Source organism: Simochromis diagramma, unplaced genomic scaffold, assembly GCF_900408965.1.
Source record: "Simochromis diagramma unplaced genomic scaffold, fSimDia1.1 OVJJ01000603.1, whole genome shotgun sequence".
In the NCBI taxonomy this organism is placed as follows: domain Eukaryota; kingdom Metazoa; phylum Chordata; class Actinopteri; order Cichliformes; family Cichlidae; genus Simochromis; species Simochromis diagramma.
The window spans coordinates 5,584,172-5,604,161 of NW_024387414.1; the positions used below are offsets into that span (position 1 = coordinate 5,584,172).

At 38.9% G+C, this 19,990-nt stretch overlaps 1 protein-coding gene and 1 long non-coding RNA gene across 3 annotated transcripts in view; one reads left to right on the forward strand and one right to left on the reverse strand.

Annotated features, from left to right (window-relative positions):
• LOC120721078 overlaps positions 1 to 401 on the reverse strand; it is a 20,284-nt gene extending 19,883 nt beyond the window's left edge. The window contains exon 1 of the long non-coding RNA XR_005693107.1: positions 272 to 401. This is a non-coding gene — a long non-coding RNA (uncharacterized LOC120721078). The remainder of the gene's footprint in view (positions 1 to 271) is intronic.
• Positions 1 to 19,987, forward strand: part of rhpn2 (rhophilin, Rho GTPase binding protein 2) — a 25,575-nt gene extending 5,588 nt beyond the window's left edge. Inside the window, exons 3-15 of one of the 2 annotated variants that reach the window (XM_040011118.1) lie at positions 2,282 to 2,410; positions 7,015 to 7,090; positions 8,121 to 8,198; positions 8,484 to 8,608; positions 9,381 to 9,547; positions 11,279 to 11,466; positions 11,667 to 11,823; positions 13,405 to 13,524; positions 13,637 to 13,831; positions 14,294 to 14,340; positions 15,753 to 15,899; positions 16,968 to 17,123; positions 17,768 to 19,987. In XM_040011118.1, coding sequence (XP_039867052.1) covers positions 2,282 to 2,410; positions 7,015 to 7,090; positions 8,121 to 8,198; positions 8,484 to 8,608; positions 9,381 to 9,547; positions 11,279 to 11,466; positions 11,667 to 11,823; positions 13,405 to 13,524; positions 13,637 to 13,831; positions 14,294 to 14,340; positions 15,753 to 15,899; positions 16,968 to 17,123; positions 17,768 to 18,034 — 1,852 coding nt within the window. In that variant the 3' untranslated portion in view covers positions 18,035 to 19,987. Of the gene's footprint in view, positions 1 to 2,281; positions 2,411 to 7,014; positions 7,091 to 8,120; positions 8,199 to 8,483; positions 8,609 to 9,380; positions 9,548 to 11,278; positions 11,467 to 11,666; positions 11,824 to 13,404; positions 13,525 to 13,636; positions 13,832 to 14,293; positions 14,371 to 15,752; positions 15,900 to 16,967; positions 17,124 to 17,767 lie in introns of both variants that reach the window. The other variant, XM_040011117.1, reaches the window with a different exon arrangement.
• Positions 19,988 to 19,990: the final 3 nt, after the last annotated feature.

Genomic DNA, 19,990 nt, shown 5'->3' on the forward strand with positions numbered 1-19,990 from the left:
CTGCTGTACATGGATACCACAGTTATTGCATGGTCTTTAGGTCTGTCTAAGCCTGCCGTCAGCCTCTGAAGTCTGCACATTCCTTTAGTACTTGACATATTCTGACCAGGCAAGGTCAGAGGAAAATGTGTGTGTCTGTATGTGTGTCTCCCTCTGCCAACCCACCTGCAGCCCAGAGAACAGCATGGATTTACTTCTGAGTTATAGGTATTCTCTCTGCTCTATTTTTTTTAAAGATCTTAAATCATATGCAATCTAACCCAAGGTCTACCTCTGCTCTTCCATCTCAGTGTGTGAGAGTGTGCATATCCTGGCAATCTTATCCCACTAGGACACCCATTATATGCTCTGCCTCCTTTCTTTTCTTCTGCTTTGCTCTGCATTCCTCCCTTTCAGCAAAAGTCAGTCTGGTCAGACTGGTTTTCTTCTATTCTTGTCTCTCTTCTCTTCTCAAAATTAAAACAGCAGAGACCAAGACAAGATTAAAAAAAAAAAAAATCTAAATTTCCAATATTGGAGCTTTATAGACCATCCTGCCTGGTCAGTACTGAATGAAGCAACTGTAAACTAGCAGGATAAAGGTATATTAACCTGCTATACAGGCCACTTGGAACAAGGGGTTTAAGGTTTTTTGTTTTTTTTATTTGAAAGTGTTTTCACATTTGCTTTATAGTTGCAGATGGTAATCATGGCAGCCCTTATTGTACTAAAATGAAAATGTATATGTAAAATTGGTGGAGTCGCCCTTTAAAGCTTTTAGTTATAAAACTCCACCAGCTAGCTGCCCCTAAGGTTAAAATACAGCACACTGCCAATCTGCCAAAAGTGTAAAAAAGCTTTTCCAAAGAAGTGGATAGAGACAACCACAGATGCTGGCATACAGTTGGATTCCCACACACTGCAGGATGATATTAGATATTTAAATGACATATTAATAATAGCCTCTGGGCTAGCAGACATCTGTTCTGTCCAAACCATAGGATCTCTTCCTCCACTACCATGATCTGTTCCCCAGACCAAACTCCTCAGAAGCCCTTCAGCAGGCCAACAGGAAGTGATGCAGGCTGTGGTAGAGTATAAAGTGTGGATTTAAAATCCAGCATGTGGTGACCTTTTTACAATGTGCCTGAACAAAATCCAGACTGCTGGATATTATTAGCTTCATGTCATGCAAAGGGAATCCACTGAACCTGACTGTGGTTAATTCTGGTGGGTGGTTATTTTGTACCTGCTCTTTTACCCTTAGGTTAAGCAGGTTTTTTTTCCCCTCCAACCCCTGCCTTGTAGGACTTCATTACTTGTGACCTTTCATGTCTAAAAAAAATGCAATCCTCTGCAATTACAGGGTAGAAGGAGATCAGGTGACAGATACGTTCTAAACAGTCTCGAGACTGACAGGTTGTAGGTGATGATGGGTATGTGTGAGTGTCCCATTAATTATGACTGGCAGGTAACTCGTTAGGATCCACTGTAAAACGTAGATAAACTGTGTGTGTGTGTGTGTGTGTGTGTGTGTGTTATCTTGTGTCTCCATGAATGCACGTTAATTGCAGGTTGTTTTCACATACTGACAACGTAACATAAATTCTACATAACAGAGGTTCCATCCACTCTGTGCACGCATGTTAGCATTAACAAACATGCAGAGGTATTGGTGCAGGGTTATCTCTGCTATGCAGCAAATGCTCACACCTTATCCATTTGTTTGTTCCAGACTTCCTGCATGAACACACGTATACAAAGCTGTATGCAAATGGAACATTTAGTGCACTGATCCTTCTAACTTAAAAAAAATGCGAACTACATTTTAAACATTTAAATGTGTGTAAGTAATGATAATTGTTGCAGAAGCAGATGGTCACATGGAAGTTGATGACTAGTGGGATTCAAAAGGGGTCTCCTTTCTAGGCGTATTTCATTCAGAATGGTTAGGCTTTAAAAGCGGGGAAATCTGAGACTAACATTTACACACACGTGTCCTTGACCAGATCCTAGGTGACCTCTGTGCAGTCCTATTACAGTAGTGACATGTACATAGTCTGAGACATCTGTCGAGCATGCGTGCCGAAGAGTAGAGCAAGTGTACAGTGGGCCGCAGTGACGCAGATCTGTGGTCCAGAATACCAGAAGAGACACGCTTGTTTTAATAATCAGCTGCAGTGAGGTTTGGCTGAGCCAGGATGGATAATAACAAGGCTGATCTGTTTTTTTTTTTTGTTTTTTTTTTTCCTTCTCCATTTTCCCCTTCAATCTTTCTCTCTCTACAATCACCTGTTTGCAGGGCTACATCCAATAGCAAGGTGAAAGAAATGGTTCTCTTGGAGTTGAGCTACGTTAACTCAAACCTTCAGCTTCTGATGAGCGAGTTGGAAGGTCTCAACAGCTCTGTGGAGGTTTACCAGAACAACCAGTAAGTACAAATGTTTCTCCTCTCTTTTCTACTGCTCCAGTTCAAAATTTAAAAAGGGTTTTAGAATGAAGGAATCGTGAACTTATGACCTTATAACTCTTATGACCTCACATTAGATGGTAGTATTCTTGTGAGTAGCAATTCAGCTGCTGGCAATAGGCTATAATTGCTTACAATTTTCAGAATAATTGTAGTTTTACATTAAGTGCATGTAAGGAGGCTGTGAAATAGATATCATGCTAAAATGTCCACACATCTCCAGGAGCTCAACGCAAAGGATTTTGGTCCCAGTTTTCTTGTGGTGAGGTGACCACTGATCCAAACTCGCAAAGAAAAATTATGAATTACTATTAAAATAGAGATGTAAGACAACAGACACACATTCACAACCTACAAGAGACGGATGGCTCTGGCACGTTTTCAAACGAAAGCCTCTTGATGACAGAGGAGGAAAAGGTGGGGGTGGAAGTTTAAGAAGGAACCACAAAGACAAAGTGCAAGACAGTGGTGTTGTTGTTAAACTGGAATATCAGGTTTTGCACAATGCACAGAACAACAAGGAAACACTGAGTTGAATTTGTATGCAAGCCAAGATGATCATCTGGCAAAAAGCATTCTCTCACTCAGTGTGATGGTCAGGTGTGTGTTGTATGGGTGTGTAACAGTGAAAGATTCTAGTATTTTCTTTCCAAATGCACCTGCCATATTTATAAGGTTTGGATAAAAGAAGTTGATGCATGTTATCATTCTCTCACTCACGTGTAAATGAAACTTTGGCAAGACACAAAGGACTTGATGAGGAAGTGGTGACAAATTTTTATTTGAAGATGCATCTGTTTGTGCTGCAAATAGTACACTTCCTCGTGGCTACGAAGTAACCAAACAAGTTTAAGCCAGTTGTGGGTAAAGAATATTAATTGGGTGACTGAAAGTAATCATGGGGTAGGTTTTATTCCAGGAAGAAATGAAACAACTGTGGAGTTTTCCATTTTGAAAATATGACGTGTAATCATTATTAAAAAACAAAAACACATAACTGATTTAATTTTGACTGATGAGTTTGTTCCATCGGAAGCTTCGGTGGCATTGTTTTTAGCTCACCCAGTACCTTGCCCACTCCATTCTGATCACTTGCGTGTGGTGATCAGTGATGCATGCTCATTCTCAAAGAACAGTTTCGCTACTAGGTTGGATGGTATCAGAATATTTGGGTGTCTTATTAGGATCTCTCAAGACGTTACTGTCAGTGCCGGGAGGTAAATTCATGGTACACAACTCTGTGTGTGTAAAAACAACAACCCCCCCAAACAAACAAAACAACAAACAAATAACTAAAATAAAATAAAAGCAAAATAAAATAAAATAAGAAAAAAATGCACACCCAGTAGAGGTAGAGTAGTCTATGCTACATATGATTTGTTATTAGGGTTAGCTCTATGTCCTCCCATCCTTGCCCAACAAAATACTGAGCAAATTAACAGGGTTGTTGAGGTGACAAGGTGTAATGCTTCTAATATCCAACTGTGTATTTCCTATTCTAAAAACTGTTGTAGCGATTTGTTGAGCTAAAGACCTAGTTAGGGCAGTGTTGTAATTTCTGACATAAATCTGCAGATGACCTTATAAAACCTAAAATGCCAACTCATATTGGCTCCACAGTAAGCCCAGATTAGTTTGTTTGGTCTGCAGAGTCTCAGTGCTGTAAGCACCAGGAGCCTTCAACCTGGTTGTAATAAATTTGGTTTCCTGTCTGCAGGGTACCAGGCAGGAAGGACAATGAACTTTGCTCTTAGGAATCTAGGGAGGCAAATATTGAGTGTATTATGTGTTTTACACTCGTGTTGCTTGTGGTAGTTTGTATCTTGCTTAAATGCAAAAAAAACCCTTCTCTTTGTGGACATCAAGAAAACCTCATGCATCAGCCACTAAGATTATTTAGATCCTCCAAATTCACCAGCTGCCTCTCAGTATAATTGTTAGTCCCAGCGTGATCAGTCTCATGGGATCAGATTCATTAGTGCTGGAACAAACCGCCTCTCTTCAGTCTCCTTATCAGACTATTAGAGAAGCACCTGCTCACGGCACACAATAGGAAACCTCTGAAACTGTCATTGTGGGTCTGCTTAAAATAAAACCCATTTAGGTCCATAGTGTTCTCATCGTCAACAAGCGCCTTATGCACAGGTGTGTGGGAAGCCTAAACTGGAGAATATTAGATATGTTGAGAAAGTCCTTTCGTGTCATTGCCTAGCAGGTGTCTCATAGGGATGACGCTGTACAGCCACAATGGAGAGTTAGCCTCCTCCTCTCAGCCTGAAATACAACCTCACTCTTAAGTACAGAAACACAACACCTGTCTCCAACAGTCTTTCCCACTAGTCCACTGTCCTTTGTATAGTGTCTTTCTGTGGTTATTTCTTAGATTCAGCTCCTTTGTGGCATGAGGCAATGCATAATACAAAGTGCCATACAGTCTGTGGCCTGATGGCAGTACATGTAATGTACATTTGTTTGTTCTGTTCTCTGAATTGCCCTATTGAGGGGAAAAAAAAAAAAAAACCTGGCTCATCACTGATAGATTATGAAGTAAAAATGAAATGGACTCACTAGCACTGCTCATTATTTCAATGTATGAGTGTAAATGATTCGTCACACTACCAAAGTGTTGCTGATTTGTCCAGTTCCTTTGTGCAAAGTTCATGAACTTTCCTAGAACATTTCTGAATCAGCAGAATTAAAATGATTACTAATGAAAACAGTAAGATAATATGTCAGCATTGCAGGTCACCGTATTCATTTTTGCTGCGCAAGAGAGAATAATTTGCTCTTGTCTATTGTCCAGAATACACAGAGATATCAGATGCTCAGCTCAGCTGTGACCTCTGACACCAATTGCGAATACTTTAATAATTCAGTAATAAATATCATCAGAGTTTTAGAACTTCAGATAAATTTAGTTAATATTAATAACATCATTTTATGAAGTTAACACTTCTGAACACATAAAATCACATGTTTTTAGTTTTATAACATTATTTTAATATACGTTTTCATCTGTCCCTCCTTAAGGGAAGATTAGTATTCATTAACATCATCCGGTTGCTAACAACATATCCAAACTGAGTGCACACTGACTTCTTAGCCTCATTGACATGTTCTAGTTAAACGGGTTAAGAGGTCTTCTTAGTCGGTGTATACTAAGAAGTCAGAACAGATTGCAACAGCCTGAAACCTTTTGCTTTAAACGGTTTAAGAAGTGCTTGGCTCTGTGTAGCTAAACCCACAGCTTCCCTTGACTACTTGTTGTCTGTTTCCCCCGTGTGTGTGAGGAGCGAGTCTCTGAGAGGCTTGTAAAATTTTCCCTCCAGATTCCCTGTGAAACAGATACACTCAACCCCCATGGACCCATCTCTGCCAAGCCAGAGAAAAGTCCAGAGTGATCTCATCTACAAGGACTAATGGATTACACTGCAGCCTCTCTCTCTCTCTGCCAGTGTTACTGATGAATGAGGTTTTCCTCTGGCACGTCAGCATGCCAGAGGAATGCTGTCTTATCACTGAGTGTTGAACATCTCGTGTAAAGAACAGTATTTTGCAATAACAGTGCACAGTAGTTCACCTCCACTCCTTTTGATGTGAATTTACAGAAAATCATGTCTCTTATGAGGTCTGAGATTGTTAGTTAATCCTTTTAAACATAAGTGGTTTTGAGCCTGAAGTTTGTATCAGGCAATTCCAGAAGCGGGTGTTTTTTTTTGGTTTTTTTGTTTTTTTTTTAATACAATTTTTAATAACAGCTCATTATTTTGCTTTGAGGAAAAGAGAGAGTTTAGTTTTTTTTTTTTTTTTTTTTTTTTTTTAATGATGCCTCTGTGATTAGCAGCAGGTTTCTGTCAGGTTATAGTCCCTCAGCGCTGATAACAAGCTGAACTTGCTTTCCATCTGTCACTAACAAGGACCCCCATAAAACCAGAAAATTTCCAAACCATTAAGGTTGTAGCTGAGATCAAAACAGTGTGTTTTATGAGTGTTTTATGGCAGCCTCTGTTTACTATTTGCCAGGCTGCAATAATCGGAGGTTAAAACCTGCTAGTAGCTAGAAGAAAGACAGACTGAAGCAAAGCTGCAACTCCTGAATAATTAATCAACAGTGAGGGACATGGGAGGCCTCATTCACCTTTAAATCCTAACAGATTTTTCACAACACCATCTGCCTAATCCTTTTGTACAGTACCTCCTATGAAACTAAACTTTCTCAACAACAAAGCTGTCACTGATGGGACTAGTGTGATTTAATATTTACTAATCTAACTGTGTTGACCTGATATACCCACTAAGGCTTGGTGTGCTTTCAAAGGGTGTTTCCTGGATATATATATTCACACAAACCATAGAGACGTCTTTTTAACCATCGATCTGTTGCACTGGTATATTTTCTATTTGTCCTTACTTGTATTGAATATTTTGTCCCTTTTTTATTTTTATTTTTTTATTTTTATTAAATGAAAGGTCCTGCTGTCCTGCTATCGTGTGTTTGCTTTGTTGTGAATTTATATCATATGGATTACACAGATCAGCTACATATTTGTCTTTGTTGCCTTCAGAGATTCTGCCAACATTCCCCTCATTGCTCTGGGCCTGAAGGAAACAAAAGAAGTTGACTTCTCTACTCCATTCAAGGTACAAAAGAAACCTCAAAAGTTTCGACTTTGCATTCTTAAACTGTGTTGTGCTTTCAGAAATGCATACTTGGGTACATGCAAAACACCACTTTTGATCATCGGTTAAACAAAATTGTATTATAATTTCTGTCAAAACAGGAATATAGGTATGGAGCTACAAATAATAATAATAATAATAATAATAATAATAATAATAATAATAATAATAATAATAATAATAATAATAAAAGCTGATATTTGTAGGCAGTATTTTCAATTTGCATGTTTACATATATATCCTTGAAACTAAGTATCCTTGAATTACGTATTTCAGTCATATTGTCTGTCGCATGTGTTACGTTACTATGTCATGTCACTGAATGTTCATTTAGGACCAGGACATCACCTGATTAGGAAAAAGCTAAAAGTGGGTCACTAGTTATAAAGACAAGTTGAACTCTCGTAAACGGGGTAGGCCCGCTTGTAAATGTCATAGTTGGCACGTTTATATTGTGTCGCATCCTGTTTCGGATTGTTGACGGGCATGTGAGACGTTTTCTGACAAAGATCTCCGAGCACGTTAATTCTGCTCTACTTCTTGACTGAAATCGTGCCTCAGTTTTCATGACCTGCGGCCTTATTCAAAAAGCTTCCAAGTACAAAGAGTTGCTCTCATGAATAAATTCTAAGAAACCTAAGTTCTCCTGACAGTAAAGGGTGTATTCCAGTAAAGATAAAGGTTATTCATCCATATAAACATTTTCCAGTTAATCCTCTTTAATGGGGGTATTCACAATATGGCTTTAAATTTGATGGAGCCTCTCCTACATGTGGCTGGCTCAGAGAGAAAAGAAATTCTCTCCAGCATACACAACACAGGGTTGTCTTCTTTCTACTATTTAGTGATGGTATGAGAAAAACCACTGTGTAACCAACAGATTGAATGCTTAACTTAAGCTCCTAAATGCTAAAAAGAACTTATATTTACATGCTGATTTTTAATTTTTTTTAAATTTTTTTTTAATTGTTTGTCTTTCTGTCTTTTATAGGACTTTATCTTGGAGCACTATAGTGAAGACGGGAAGACTTTTGAAGATGAGATTGCTGACTTCATGGACCTGCGACAGGTGTGTTTAATATACCCATTATTCATGTCTGTCACGGAAAAAACCATGAAATCCTTTGACTTGAACTTTTATGGGCTGGGTCAACTACAAAAACATATTTCCTGTGCAGTTAGCTGCGGAGTTAACTTCATTTTAGTTTACAGGTGGAGTGAGAGATCATTCTTGACATTTCTGCCACCTACCAAATACAGTGGACATGATAATGATCGAGTAGCACAGAAAAAAGATGGTCTTTTGTGTTCGTTCACCACTTGTGAACATATGCTTTTGTCTTACATATCCTAGGCATGCAGAACACCAAGTCGAAGTGAGGCCGGGGTGGAGCTGCTTGCAAAATACTACAGCCATCTTCCTCTGATAGAGAGCCGATTCTTCTCCCCAACCAGACAGACGGGCATCTTCTTCACATGGTACACTGCAGTCATTTCCTAATTAGCAAAACGGACAAAGCAAGCAGTGCAAATGTCACCTTGTCTTTCTAACCTCTGATAGAAAGGAAACAGGTGAGACTATATCCAGTGACTTCAAAATAAGCAAAGAGGTGCCATGAACACCTGTGCTTTCCTGAAACCATGTCAGCTGGTGTGACTCGACTGGAAACTTCCTTATGAAATAAATAAAAAGGAAACATTTGACAGCAGTTTTTGGGGTTTTTTTTCCCCTCCTGCTGCTTTTTCGTCATGTATCAAGCCTGGAAGAGAAATCCTGTTTAGAAAGCAAAACAGTAGATGGCTTGAGAGACATATTAACTTATCAGTGATATCAGATGACAAATCCTGTCTTGGATTTTATAAGAATTCCACACTCAAGAGTCACAAAGGAGTCTCAATGAAGTGCAAGCATTCTTTTCAGGGAGGTTTTATTGCGTGTTAGTCATATTACTTATGTTAGTCATTGCTAGTGAATTAAATTGAAATTTCTAGCAAAGATAAATGCACAGATAAAGAGCTCAAAGACTTTAAAGAGCTTTAGCTGTGAAGCAAATTTGAAGCATTTCAAACAAGTGATATAGACAAGAATATGATATACATGCTGTTACATTAAAATGTAACAACACACAAAGTGTGACAGAAAGGCTGTTATATTGTTGCTAAAAATATTTTTCACTTCATATTCTTTGGACTGTTTATCTTCATGAGTTATTTTTTTTAACACATTAATGTTGTGTTTACTTTCCTTTAGGTATGACTCCTTCACAGGAGTGCCACTATGTCAACAAAACCTGTCACTAGAGAAGGCCAGTATCCTTTTCAACATGGCCGCCCTCTACTCTCAGCTCGGTACCCGTGCTAATCGACAGACACTAACTGGCCTGGAGGAGGCTGTTTCTTCCTTCCAGAAAGCTGCAGGTATGCAGAGACGTGATGAACTGATGATCTGCAGTCATATTAATTCTCTCTTTTCAGCCTGTGTTAAGGCCAACAGTCAGACTTTTGTTTCTTAAAGTTATGTTTATCTTTGTTCCTCTATAGTCTGAAACACTGCTACCGAAAGCTGAATCTTTGAGTAAAAGGAGCAGATATAAAAAGAAAAGAAAAGAAAGCCAAGAAGAAAAAATGAATAAATAGTGACAGCAAGAACTTCTTTTAACTGCTGAAAAAGCGCCAGGCAGAGGGTTTCATTCAAAGCGAAAGACTTTTTTTTTTTTTTTCACCCTCGTGCAGTGCTTCTCTGATAACACAGTTCTCAGAAAAGTATTACCACTGCAGTACATTTTTGTTTTTAGAATATTGGCCAGCTTCCACCCTGACTTCTGTTCCGTGACGGAGAATGAATGTAGATGTTTCTTGTCATGTGGCTGAGCTCCAGGAAGCACCAAAAACATGAAGAGACTGTCCAACCCTCAAAGGTTTCAGAATGTTTCGTGATAGATTTATGACTTTGCAGTGTGGGCAGTATTGCTCTATAATTATAGCTCTGGATATTGCTTCAACTACGTTGCTTTGATGGCTTTAATTTAGGCTTGTGTGAAGGAAAACAATTATGTTATTATGAAGAACATTGTGACCAAGAACCTGTAGTAATCCAAGCTGGGAGTTTACAGGCAGGAATGCTAGGTGTAGCGCAACTGCTGCAGGGCTCTTTAGCCAAGGACGCAAAAGGTGATGTGAATGAGAGAAGCCAGCTACTGTAGGAGTTGCCAAGTCTTTATGCGAATTGTACTGAGGCATTGCTCTGTTATTAAGCTGTCTGCAACTCACTGTTGCCAGGTTTTTATCTGGCAAACAGTAGGCATAAATTCTTAGCTGGAGTGGACATGGCCTTATTTCTTCCAAAGTAACTTGTATCTATTATTGTACGATCTACTGTACAGTAGAAAGCACCTTGAGGCGACTGTTGTTGTGATTTGGCGCTATATAAATAAAACTGAATTGAATTAATTTAATGTTTATTTCTTTGCTCAGTGTTTAACAGACACACAGATATAGTTAATCTTGCTGAAATAATATTAACAGCAAAAAGGCACTGGTCTACCTGTGCACCTTTTAAAACATCTGTCTAAAAGGGTGTCAGTACTTGGGGTTAAAGTACCAGCCGAACCACATCTGTTGTTTTGTGAACTAGCAAAATATATGCTTTCTTCTAATTAAGTAATTGATAAAAAGGAGAGAGAGAGAGAGATGGCGGATGCCCAATCTATTAACTATAATATCAAACTTCTATTGTCAAAAATTTACTGTCAAAGTCAAATGTGGGCTAGCCATGATACATAAATACTCATGTTCCAGATATAGCTCATGTCAACCAAATCCCAAACGAGAGGTTCTGTTCTGAAATTACCATTATAGCCTTGGAATTACATGACGACTTAGATTACATGAAAGTGGCTTTTGTTATGTAGCTGACCCAGACTTGAGGCTGGAAAAGAGAAAGCAGGCTTTCTCCCTGCAGGCTTCAAAATGGAACCCAAAACTGGAAATTTTCCATGTAGTGTAGGAGTAATTTAGTTTTTTTTTTTCTTCTCTTTCTTCTTCTTATTTTCTCAGTTAAGTCTCTGATGATTTAAATAACTAGCACTAATTGTAGTTTCCTTGGACTAATTAGATTTCAACTTGTGCCGACTGCTCTTTCCTGTCCAGGTGTCTTGAATAACCTTAAGGAGACTTTCACCCACACTCCCAGCTACGACATGAGTCCAGCCATGCTCAGTATGCTGATTCGGCTGATGCTTGCTCAGGCTCAAGAGTGCTTGTTTGAGAAGATTGCACTGCCTGGCATCCGAAACCAGTTTTACTCTCTGATGAAAGTTGCACAAGAGGCTGCAAAGGTAAACTTCAGAAAAGCCACACATAGTCCTCACATTATATACAAGTAATACTCTTGTTCTTGCTCCAGACTTAGAAAGATCTACTGTACTTAAAGTGAATGTAAAGTGATAATGTCGCCACAGTTCTTTTTATTTTTTGTACCTGTCTTGGTGCTTTTAATGCACTTTTAAATGTAACTCTATCATCTTCTTCCTGCCAGGTCTCAGAAATCTACGATCAAGTCCATCAGTGCATGATCCAGACACCAGTAAAAGACAATGTGCCATTTTTCTGGTCCACCATGTCACAAATTAAAACCAACCACTACCGCTCCATGGCACACTACTTTGTAGCTTCAGCACTGCTGGACCACCAGTGTAAGAAGAGATTCGAATTTTTGATTCAGTGGGATTTTGGGGGGGAAGTTTTTATTTCTTCATAGATGCATATAAAAAAAAAATGCTGTTGTGTTGTTCTGCTTAGACAACACAAATGTATTCTTTACCTGAAAAAACTGTTTATGTTAAAAGATTGTTAATACATTTCTCCTTTAGTAAGTTTTCATGCGGGTTGTGTGTAGTAGATATTTGGCTCTTGGTTGTTAATGTGTACAGCAGTTCAAGGCTGGATGTAACAGGATTTGGGCTGCCTCTTGAGCTCTCTGGAATATCTGATCTCTTAAAGTGCTGTATGGGCCATTGGGTTGGTCATGTCAGATTACGTCCCTGTACCACAGCCATCTTGGATGCTTTTATATAATGCCTCTTTGGGGATACTCACAAATTGTCTGACACACAAAGAGATCCATGCATGCAAACACACACACATACATGCACATGCACAGAGATACACACGATTGTAAAGAGTCCCAAAAAAGACAGCAAAAGAGGTCATGATGAGAAGGGAAAGAAAGACAGCTGAGGTGATTTAAAAATAAAAAAAACAAACAAGAAAAACCCAACTGAGTGTAAGTGCTGTATACTTCTGCAGGATTAACAGTTATGTAGACTCTTACTGCTCTTTACATAAATAGATGGGACCAAGTGAGAGAGTGTGAGGGAAAGGAAAGGTGATTTTCTTATCTCCAGCTTTATGTCAACTCCATAATGCAATTTTCTACTGATGTGCACTGTTTCGCTGTATGTTTTTATTCTTTTCCTTTTGTACTTTACATGTACATTTGGAAATGAATAAATCAAAAACAAAATAGAGCAGAGTGGGTGGCTATGGTTCTGAGAGTGGGACGAGACTGAATAAAGGAAACAACGGAACGAAGCAGCTTTGGGTTTGGCAGCTCATTAACAGATTCCTGTGTGAACACGGAGAATAGAGCAATTAACCACTGGACTGTAGAGAGGCCTTGACTACAGAGCAGGGCTGAATTGAGATTGCTGTAGTAAACAGATTAATCACAAACGATTCCAAATAAATTCTCTATACTGTCTCTGCTAAGCAGAAAACTCAGGAAGCTAAAAGATATTTCCGGATGCTTTTGGTTTAATAGATTTAATTAAAACTTTAAAATCCAGTGAACCAGAAAAGGAAGATTGAATTATGGAATATATGAACAAAGATTGCATTTTTAAAATTCTTTTAAAACATTCATTTGCTTGTCCAATTCAGGATTGGGGGCAGGGAACCTATCTAAGCTGTCATAGGGTGAGAGGCAGAATATACCTTGGACAGGTCACCAGTCTTTCACAGGATTAACACATAGAGAACGACAACCATTCACACTCACATTCACACCTACTGTCAACTTTTGACTTTGATCTTTGGACTGTGGAACAAAGCTGGAGTACTGGGAGAGCATGCAAACCCCACATAATAATCAAAATCACTATCAATAGTTCTGCTTGTATTTTATGCTTTAAAACGAGAGATATAAAACAGTTTTACAGTTGCTTAATTTTTTTCTTTTTTTCTTTTCTTTTTTCTTTTGCTCTCTGTGTGTTCAGTGGGTCCGGGCGATGATGAGGACAAGCAGGAGAAGACCTTGTCACAGGTGTATGATAGCCTTCCTGAGGGATGCACTGCTCTGGACATCTTAAAGAACAAAGATGAACGTCAGCGGATTGGTAAAATAAGCACAAAGCGAAACAAAATAGCTCTGCCTATTCATCTCAGCCCCTCCTTTCCTCTTTATTGTCTTCTTCACTTTTCTTGATGAATTTTTCTCCTCCTCTGCAGGTAAAGCTCACATCCGTCGTGCCATCTTCGGTCATGAGGAGGCTTTGAGGATTTATGGATTGTGTAAGAATACCAACAACTTGGAGGTCCTGCAGGAAATTTTAAAAGCCAGTCACCAGCGCTCAGTCAACAAGCACAGTGAAAATGAAAATGAAGAAGAGTTCACTGATTATATGGAGGCCCCAAAAATCATCTGTGAGTTGTTTTTGTTTAGTTTTTAAATAATTTATAATAATAAGAGTTAAAATGTATGCAAGGAAACATAAGTTTGTCAATGATTTTAAAGTTCATTTGAGTCTCCAATAAATGTCACTGAGGTGAAAGCTATTCATCCTCTGGTAATCACAGAAACCGAACAGTCACCTTAGTGTCACTACAGCTAACACTTAACACTAACAAAAGGCACTAAAGCGAAGCAAAAACACTGTGTTGATTTGGGAGGACTGTCTCTCAGGAAACGGCTCATAAAAAGGGAGCTGCATTGTCTGCCACACCTGCTGCAGTTAGCTTTGATAAGTGGCATTTATTTCCAAGTAGAGATGATGTAATGTTTATACTGCCAACTCCCTGTCCATCTCTCTTAACAGTTAAAATGTGGTTGTGACGGTAAACATTATAGAGTGATAAATTTATTTTTGTTACTCTCTTTTTTTATAGCTAAAACAGAACACAAAGCAGAGATGGAATTTCCCGCAGCTGCAAAGGTGAAAGTCATCGACTTTTTCCAGAGGCTGGTACGTGGGTTACTAACGATTTACTCACACATTTCATACATGGTTGTTGGTCTGGTCTATTCATTAAAGGACATTAAATGCCTCTGGATTTGTGTTTTGTCCTAAAAAGTTTCATTTATTTATTTTATTTTAACACCCAGAGTGTATTTTTTGTTGTTTCTGAATACAACCAACCAAGGATGAGTCTTCTGGAAGCTTTGGCACATGAAAACTCCTCTGATGTGTCCAAAACTTTCTGGACTCATGCAAAACTAACACTAAACATGGACAAAGGTGCTGGTCCTTGCTTTAAGTCTGCTCATGGTTATTGTGGCATTTTAAAGGGAGATGAGAAAATAGAACTTTTTACAGTTCACTGCTTCTGTTGAAGGAAAAATCTCTACTGAAGTTGGTGAATTTACCTTGAGATTGAAGGTTGACTTCATTTTCCTGTAACTCCCAAACTTTTCGCATTCCAAGTTTGGAGTCTTTCATGCTAAATGCATTGAGTAATGTTCCTGTACCTTTCATAAATGGTGGTGGTGAGAGGTAGGGAGGGATGGGTGACTAACAAATTTTCTCTCTCTAACCCTGGAATCTTCTGTTCACTTTGTTTGAAAGGGATGTTTAAAAAAGCTGAAATCATTCATAAAGGGGGCCTGGGTCACAGCTGACATTTCCAGTAGTAGGTGAATAAGTACCTGTCTGGTGCCAGTTACAAAACCAGTCACAGCAGCAAGAACATATTCCCAGAGATATGAAGAGGAATGTGGGACTGAAAAGCTTAATCTGGCACCATCTCGCTGAACAATCACTCCGGTGATTACTAAAGCCAGTGCGATAAGAGTCGTCTTGGTACTAGGTACAACTGAGTGTCAGGATTCAATGGAGGAGAGATTTTCCCAGCAGATAACAAGTGTGTTAGAGACGGGCAGCCTAAATGGAAAGTATTATTGGAAATATCAACTTTCAAGGATAGATGCATAACACCTACAGCATTTTGAGAAGGTTTTCCATGAGTGTCAGTTTGTTCAAAGGATTCACTGCCTTTTTTGCCTAATCATACAGAAAAATGACATCCCTGCTAAAATTTTGAGGAAAAATAATTTCAGTTGTGTGAAAGGTACCATTAATTCTTCAGTCATATGACTTCCAGCTCCTCTGAATTGAAGTGGTAATACACAAGACTGTAGCCACCGTTCTGGCCCTTTACCTGCCATTTACTGCTATAGTAATATAGCTCAAATATGTGAGTATTAAGGGCTCAAGCCAAGACATTATATTGGATTTTCAGTTTCCCCCGCAGCATTCACTGAAATCAAACTCAACAGGATATTATCTTCTTAAGTCAAGAATACCTGTAGCCTTATTAATCCCAGCATCCGCATTCTGTCTCCACACAGGGCCCGCAGTCAGTCTTCTCGGCCAAGCAGCGGTGGACTGCCCCACGGACAATACGGGTTCGCTCAGACGACAGAGACCTGGGTTTCACACTGAAAGGAGACTCACCGGTTCAGGTGGTTTCACTGGACCCTCTCTGTGCAGCTGCTGTGAGTTAAACTCTATTTCCTACCACTGAATGAACAGGAGTAGATATACAGGATTTTAGGTGACTGTCAGTGTGGTGCCATGTAACAATCAACATTACATGGTTTATTAACTTTCTGTGTAATTCATAATTAATGCATTAGTCCTTTGGAAGTTCCTTTTTTGAAATTACTCTGTTAAATTATGATCACGCACTGGTTGGCATATCATATCTGGCACATCTTAATTTTACAAGGTACATTGTTTTTAGAGCACAGGAGAGATATCTTTTGGCCACTTTTGGTGCTCTTGGCAGATTTGATTAAAAATTAGATGCATAGGTTTCTCGATATTAATTACAATCATGGCATAGCTTTGTTTGCTGTGGAAAATCTAACAGCTTGAATTTTCAGTTGTGCTTCCATGCAGAATATCAAATACGTTTCGATGTTATCTACTCAATGAGCCTTTGATTAAATAAAGTCACTCTTGGAAGCCTAAACAGGATTTCAGCCTCAAAGAATGTTTGGAGGCCTTCCCCTCCTCCTGTTTGTCAGCTACTCTGACTACTAATTTAATTAAGAATCAGGGAGTATTTACTCTCTACAAGCCAGCAGTCTGACAGCTCATTAAGAGGTGCTGACAAAGAGCAGACTTTTATTAGGCCCTGCAAGCTATGTAGAGAAACAGATTAGTAGTCTTGCATAAGCTAACTAGGTCAGACTATTCATAACTTTAAATACTGCATTAAATAGGATTTTTATTTAGAACTTGCTGGGTCATTAGTGTTTGACCTATCTTAGGTGGACATGGATCACATTATAAGGTAGACACATGTGAAATCATGTTAGTGGAGTGCTCTGCAGCACGCTAATGATGAGTTATGCCTTCTAAAAAAATAAGGCGTTAAAAACCCCACCCCCCAAATAACCCCCACTTTAGACTAAACTTCAGTTGTTTTTCGGCTGATTGTAGCTGCCTCAAGGGAGTCGAAGGAAAGTAGTTCAACATGACTTGTAAATGTTTACTCTTCTACAATATCAGGACATTTCACCCTGTAACTCAATTTTCTTTGTCATGTTTTTTCCCAGGCTGATGGCCTCAAAGAAGGTGACTACATTGTTGCTGTGGGTGACACAGAGTGCAAGTGGATGAGCGTGAGTGACATGATGCGACTTCTGAAGGATGTGGACGAGGAGGGGATTGATATCCAGGTGGTCAGCATGATGGACAACAGCACTGCCATGGTATGCAAGGCCCTCGTTTTGTCCAATGTGTTTAGGGAAAGGTTATCAGCAGGTTTGTTTGATTAACAAATGGTGACGGCAGAATTGGTCTTTGTGCAAAGTGATTGCTCAGTCCAGAGTTTTAGATTTCTCCTTGGAGGTATCAGTGTAAATGGTTTATATCATTTCCCATGAGAAACAGGACCTTGACTATGACCTACGTGTGTGTTTAAAACAAATTACTGCTGTGTGAGTTCACCAGCCAAGTAGCCTAAACATGTGGACAAAGAGCTAAAATCATTGAGGTTTAAACTCATCCACAGTGTGGCATGATTTGGAAAGAAACAGTGCCTCAGTGAAATTAAGAAACTATATGAAAGTATGTTAAAAAGTAATGCACTTCTACAAGTATTTAAAAGGTGGTAAACTTCATTAGATTATGTATTTATTCTGTACTTGTTTTGCAACCCTTCATAACTATTCACAATAGTTTTTTTTTTTTATGATTTCGGATATTAACAACTGATTGATGACTGATGAAATAATTAGGACTGTTTGGTATGCAGTGTAAAAAAATAAATAAATAAATATTAATAACTCTGCAAAATACTGACTGACATTTTTTTTTTCTTTACTAAATGTCATTTTCATTGTCTGTACCATAGCCTACCAAGAGTGCAACCTTCTGTGGAAACTTGCCTAAGACCTACTCCATGATTTGTCTGGCCTATAATGAAGATGACAAGAACTCAAAGTCTCGCAAAGTAGCCAAGAAGTCATCATTCCTCAGCTGGGGTTTAAAGAACAAGATGAAGAGTGCCAGCACCCTCAGCCTTCCCACAGCAGACAAGGCCGGCGCTCTGCCCTGGAATAAACCTTGTCCCACCTTCCCCAGCTCCAGCTCCTACAACAATGACAGTGGCCTCTACTGAGCTAACTGCAGCTGTTACTGTCTGCAGTACGCATATTGAGCCCAGTATACAGTACTGTGCTGTACCTATACTGGACCTGTTTTGTGTACTATCAGTGACCTTTGGTGTTTCCACTGGAATACTAAGCAGCAGTGTATGTAGTATGTTGCTTTGGAAAGTGGCTGTGCCAAATACTGTATATTGGTGCACGTGATGGTATGTGGGTGCTTTCCCAGCACAGTTCTGTATCTGATGCAAGTTGCACTGTACGTCAGACACAATAAAAAAGCATTTAGTGCCATTCCAGTATATGTACAGCACAGTAAAACTGCACTGTCGGAAAAACTAAAACTTACACACACACACACACACACACACACACACACACACACACACACACACACACACACACACACACACACACACACACACACACAGAGATCACTGAGACTGGCTTCTTAGTTAAGCTGCGATTTCAGTGTTTTGTTTTTGTTTTTTCTGAAAAACATGCTCCAGACGAATCGAAGAAGAAAACAAAGTGGTGCAAACACACCCAGCCCCAGTTTCTGCTTGACTGCAAGGCAGTGATTTGATTGTGGGTTAAGCACTCCCTTGTTAGTGCCATTGTGTACAGAGCTGTACACAGTGAGCATAGCTGTGCATACTGTCTATGGGAAGGAATCTTCTTATTGCCACAGTTTTGTAGAAATCAGTGGCTGCTGATCAGTTTGGGGATTTAAAATTCATGGATTTTATGGATGTAGATTTAATAAACTATGTTGCAGTATGTTAAACAGTGATTGAGGGAATGCTAATTGTATAGTGGAGTTTTTTATGTCTGGGAAGAGGGGTGTGATGAATGCAATATTCTATAAGCTGCTAAAAAAAAAAAAATCATATGTGTACCATGGTTATGTATTACTGTCATTTGTATTTGTGAGACGGTCTTTGAGGACTGTTGTTTCTGCTGAGTGCCGTTCCTGGGACACAGTTTTAAATGCACAAATATTGGTATTTTAAATTTGCTTAATGTACCAGTTATGCCACAGACCAATATGCCTCCAAGTTCCAGAAATACAAGGATGTATCATTTACCCTTGTGATTCATCCTACCCGCTTCCCTAAGAAGAGCATGACCTGTGTTTTATTGATGTGAATTTTGATGTAGTTAAAGTTTATTATGTCTGTAGAAGGGAAGAATGTGGGCAGACTGATGACTTTCCTGCATCACTTGGACAGCCAGTCACCCTACAGTGACTCTGATCAAATCCCACATTTGGGTTTCTACTCTTTATCTACCTGTCTTTATCTTAGTCACATTCCCTATTTTACTGACACGTTACCGTGTTGGACTTTCTCTTTATCTACAAAGTAGATTCTTATACACATTTGATAATCAAATTATTTATGTAATAAAAAACACAAATATATATTTACCTGTAAGCTGTAGGTTGTAGAGCTACTTTGTGAATGGTCAAGTTGTGAATGTTGTTTTGCACGCGAGAGTCCTTGGTTTGTTTCTTGAATGAATGTATTTTACTAGCCTTGCTTAATCCATTAGCGAACTTATATATTGCTGCATTTCAATGTTTTAAATTCTAAATATTTTTAAGCAGTTTCACTGAGAAGATGTAACATTCTTTACTGTTTACCTGTTACTTTCTTTTAAGTGCCATTTATGCTAAATCATGAAGGAAAATGCCTCACCGAGTGTGTAACAAGTCTGTGCAGTGAATGCTTCATATTTTGTTAAGTGTACTAACAGATGCAGAGGATCATCTTTTTTACATCTTTGTGTTCATGTTACAGTGCCTAATAATTCTAAATGCCTTAGTGTATCTGCAGAGGTTTATGGTACCTGTTTTTCTAAAGCTTTCAGGTTGCCTTTGTTCCTTTCTGTGCTTGGTCCTGCATAGCTCTGTGTTGATAAGTCTTTGTATGAGTTCAAATGACAATAAAAAGGAATAAAACACATGG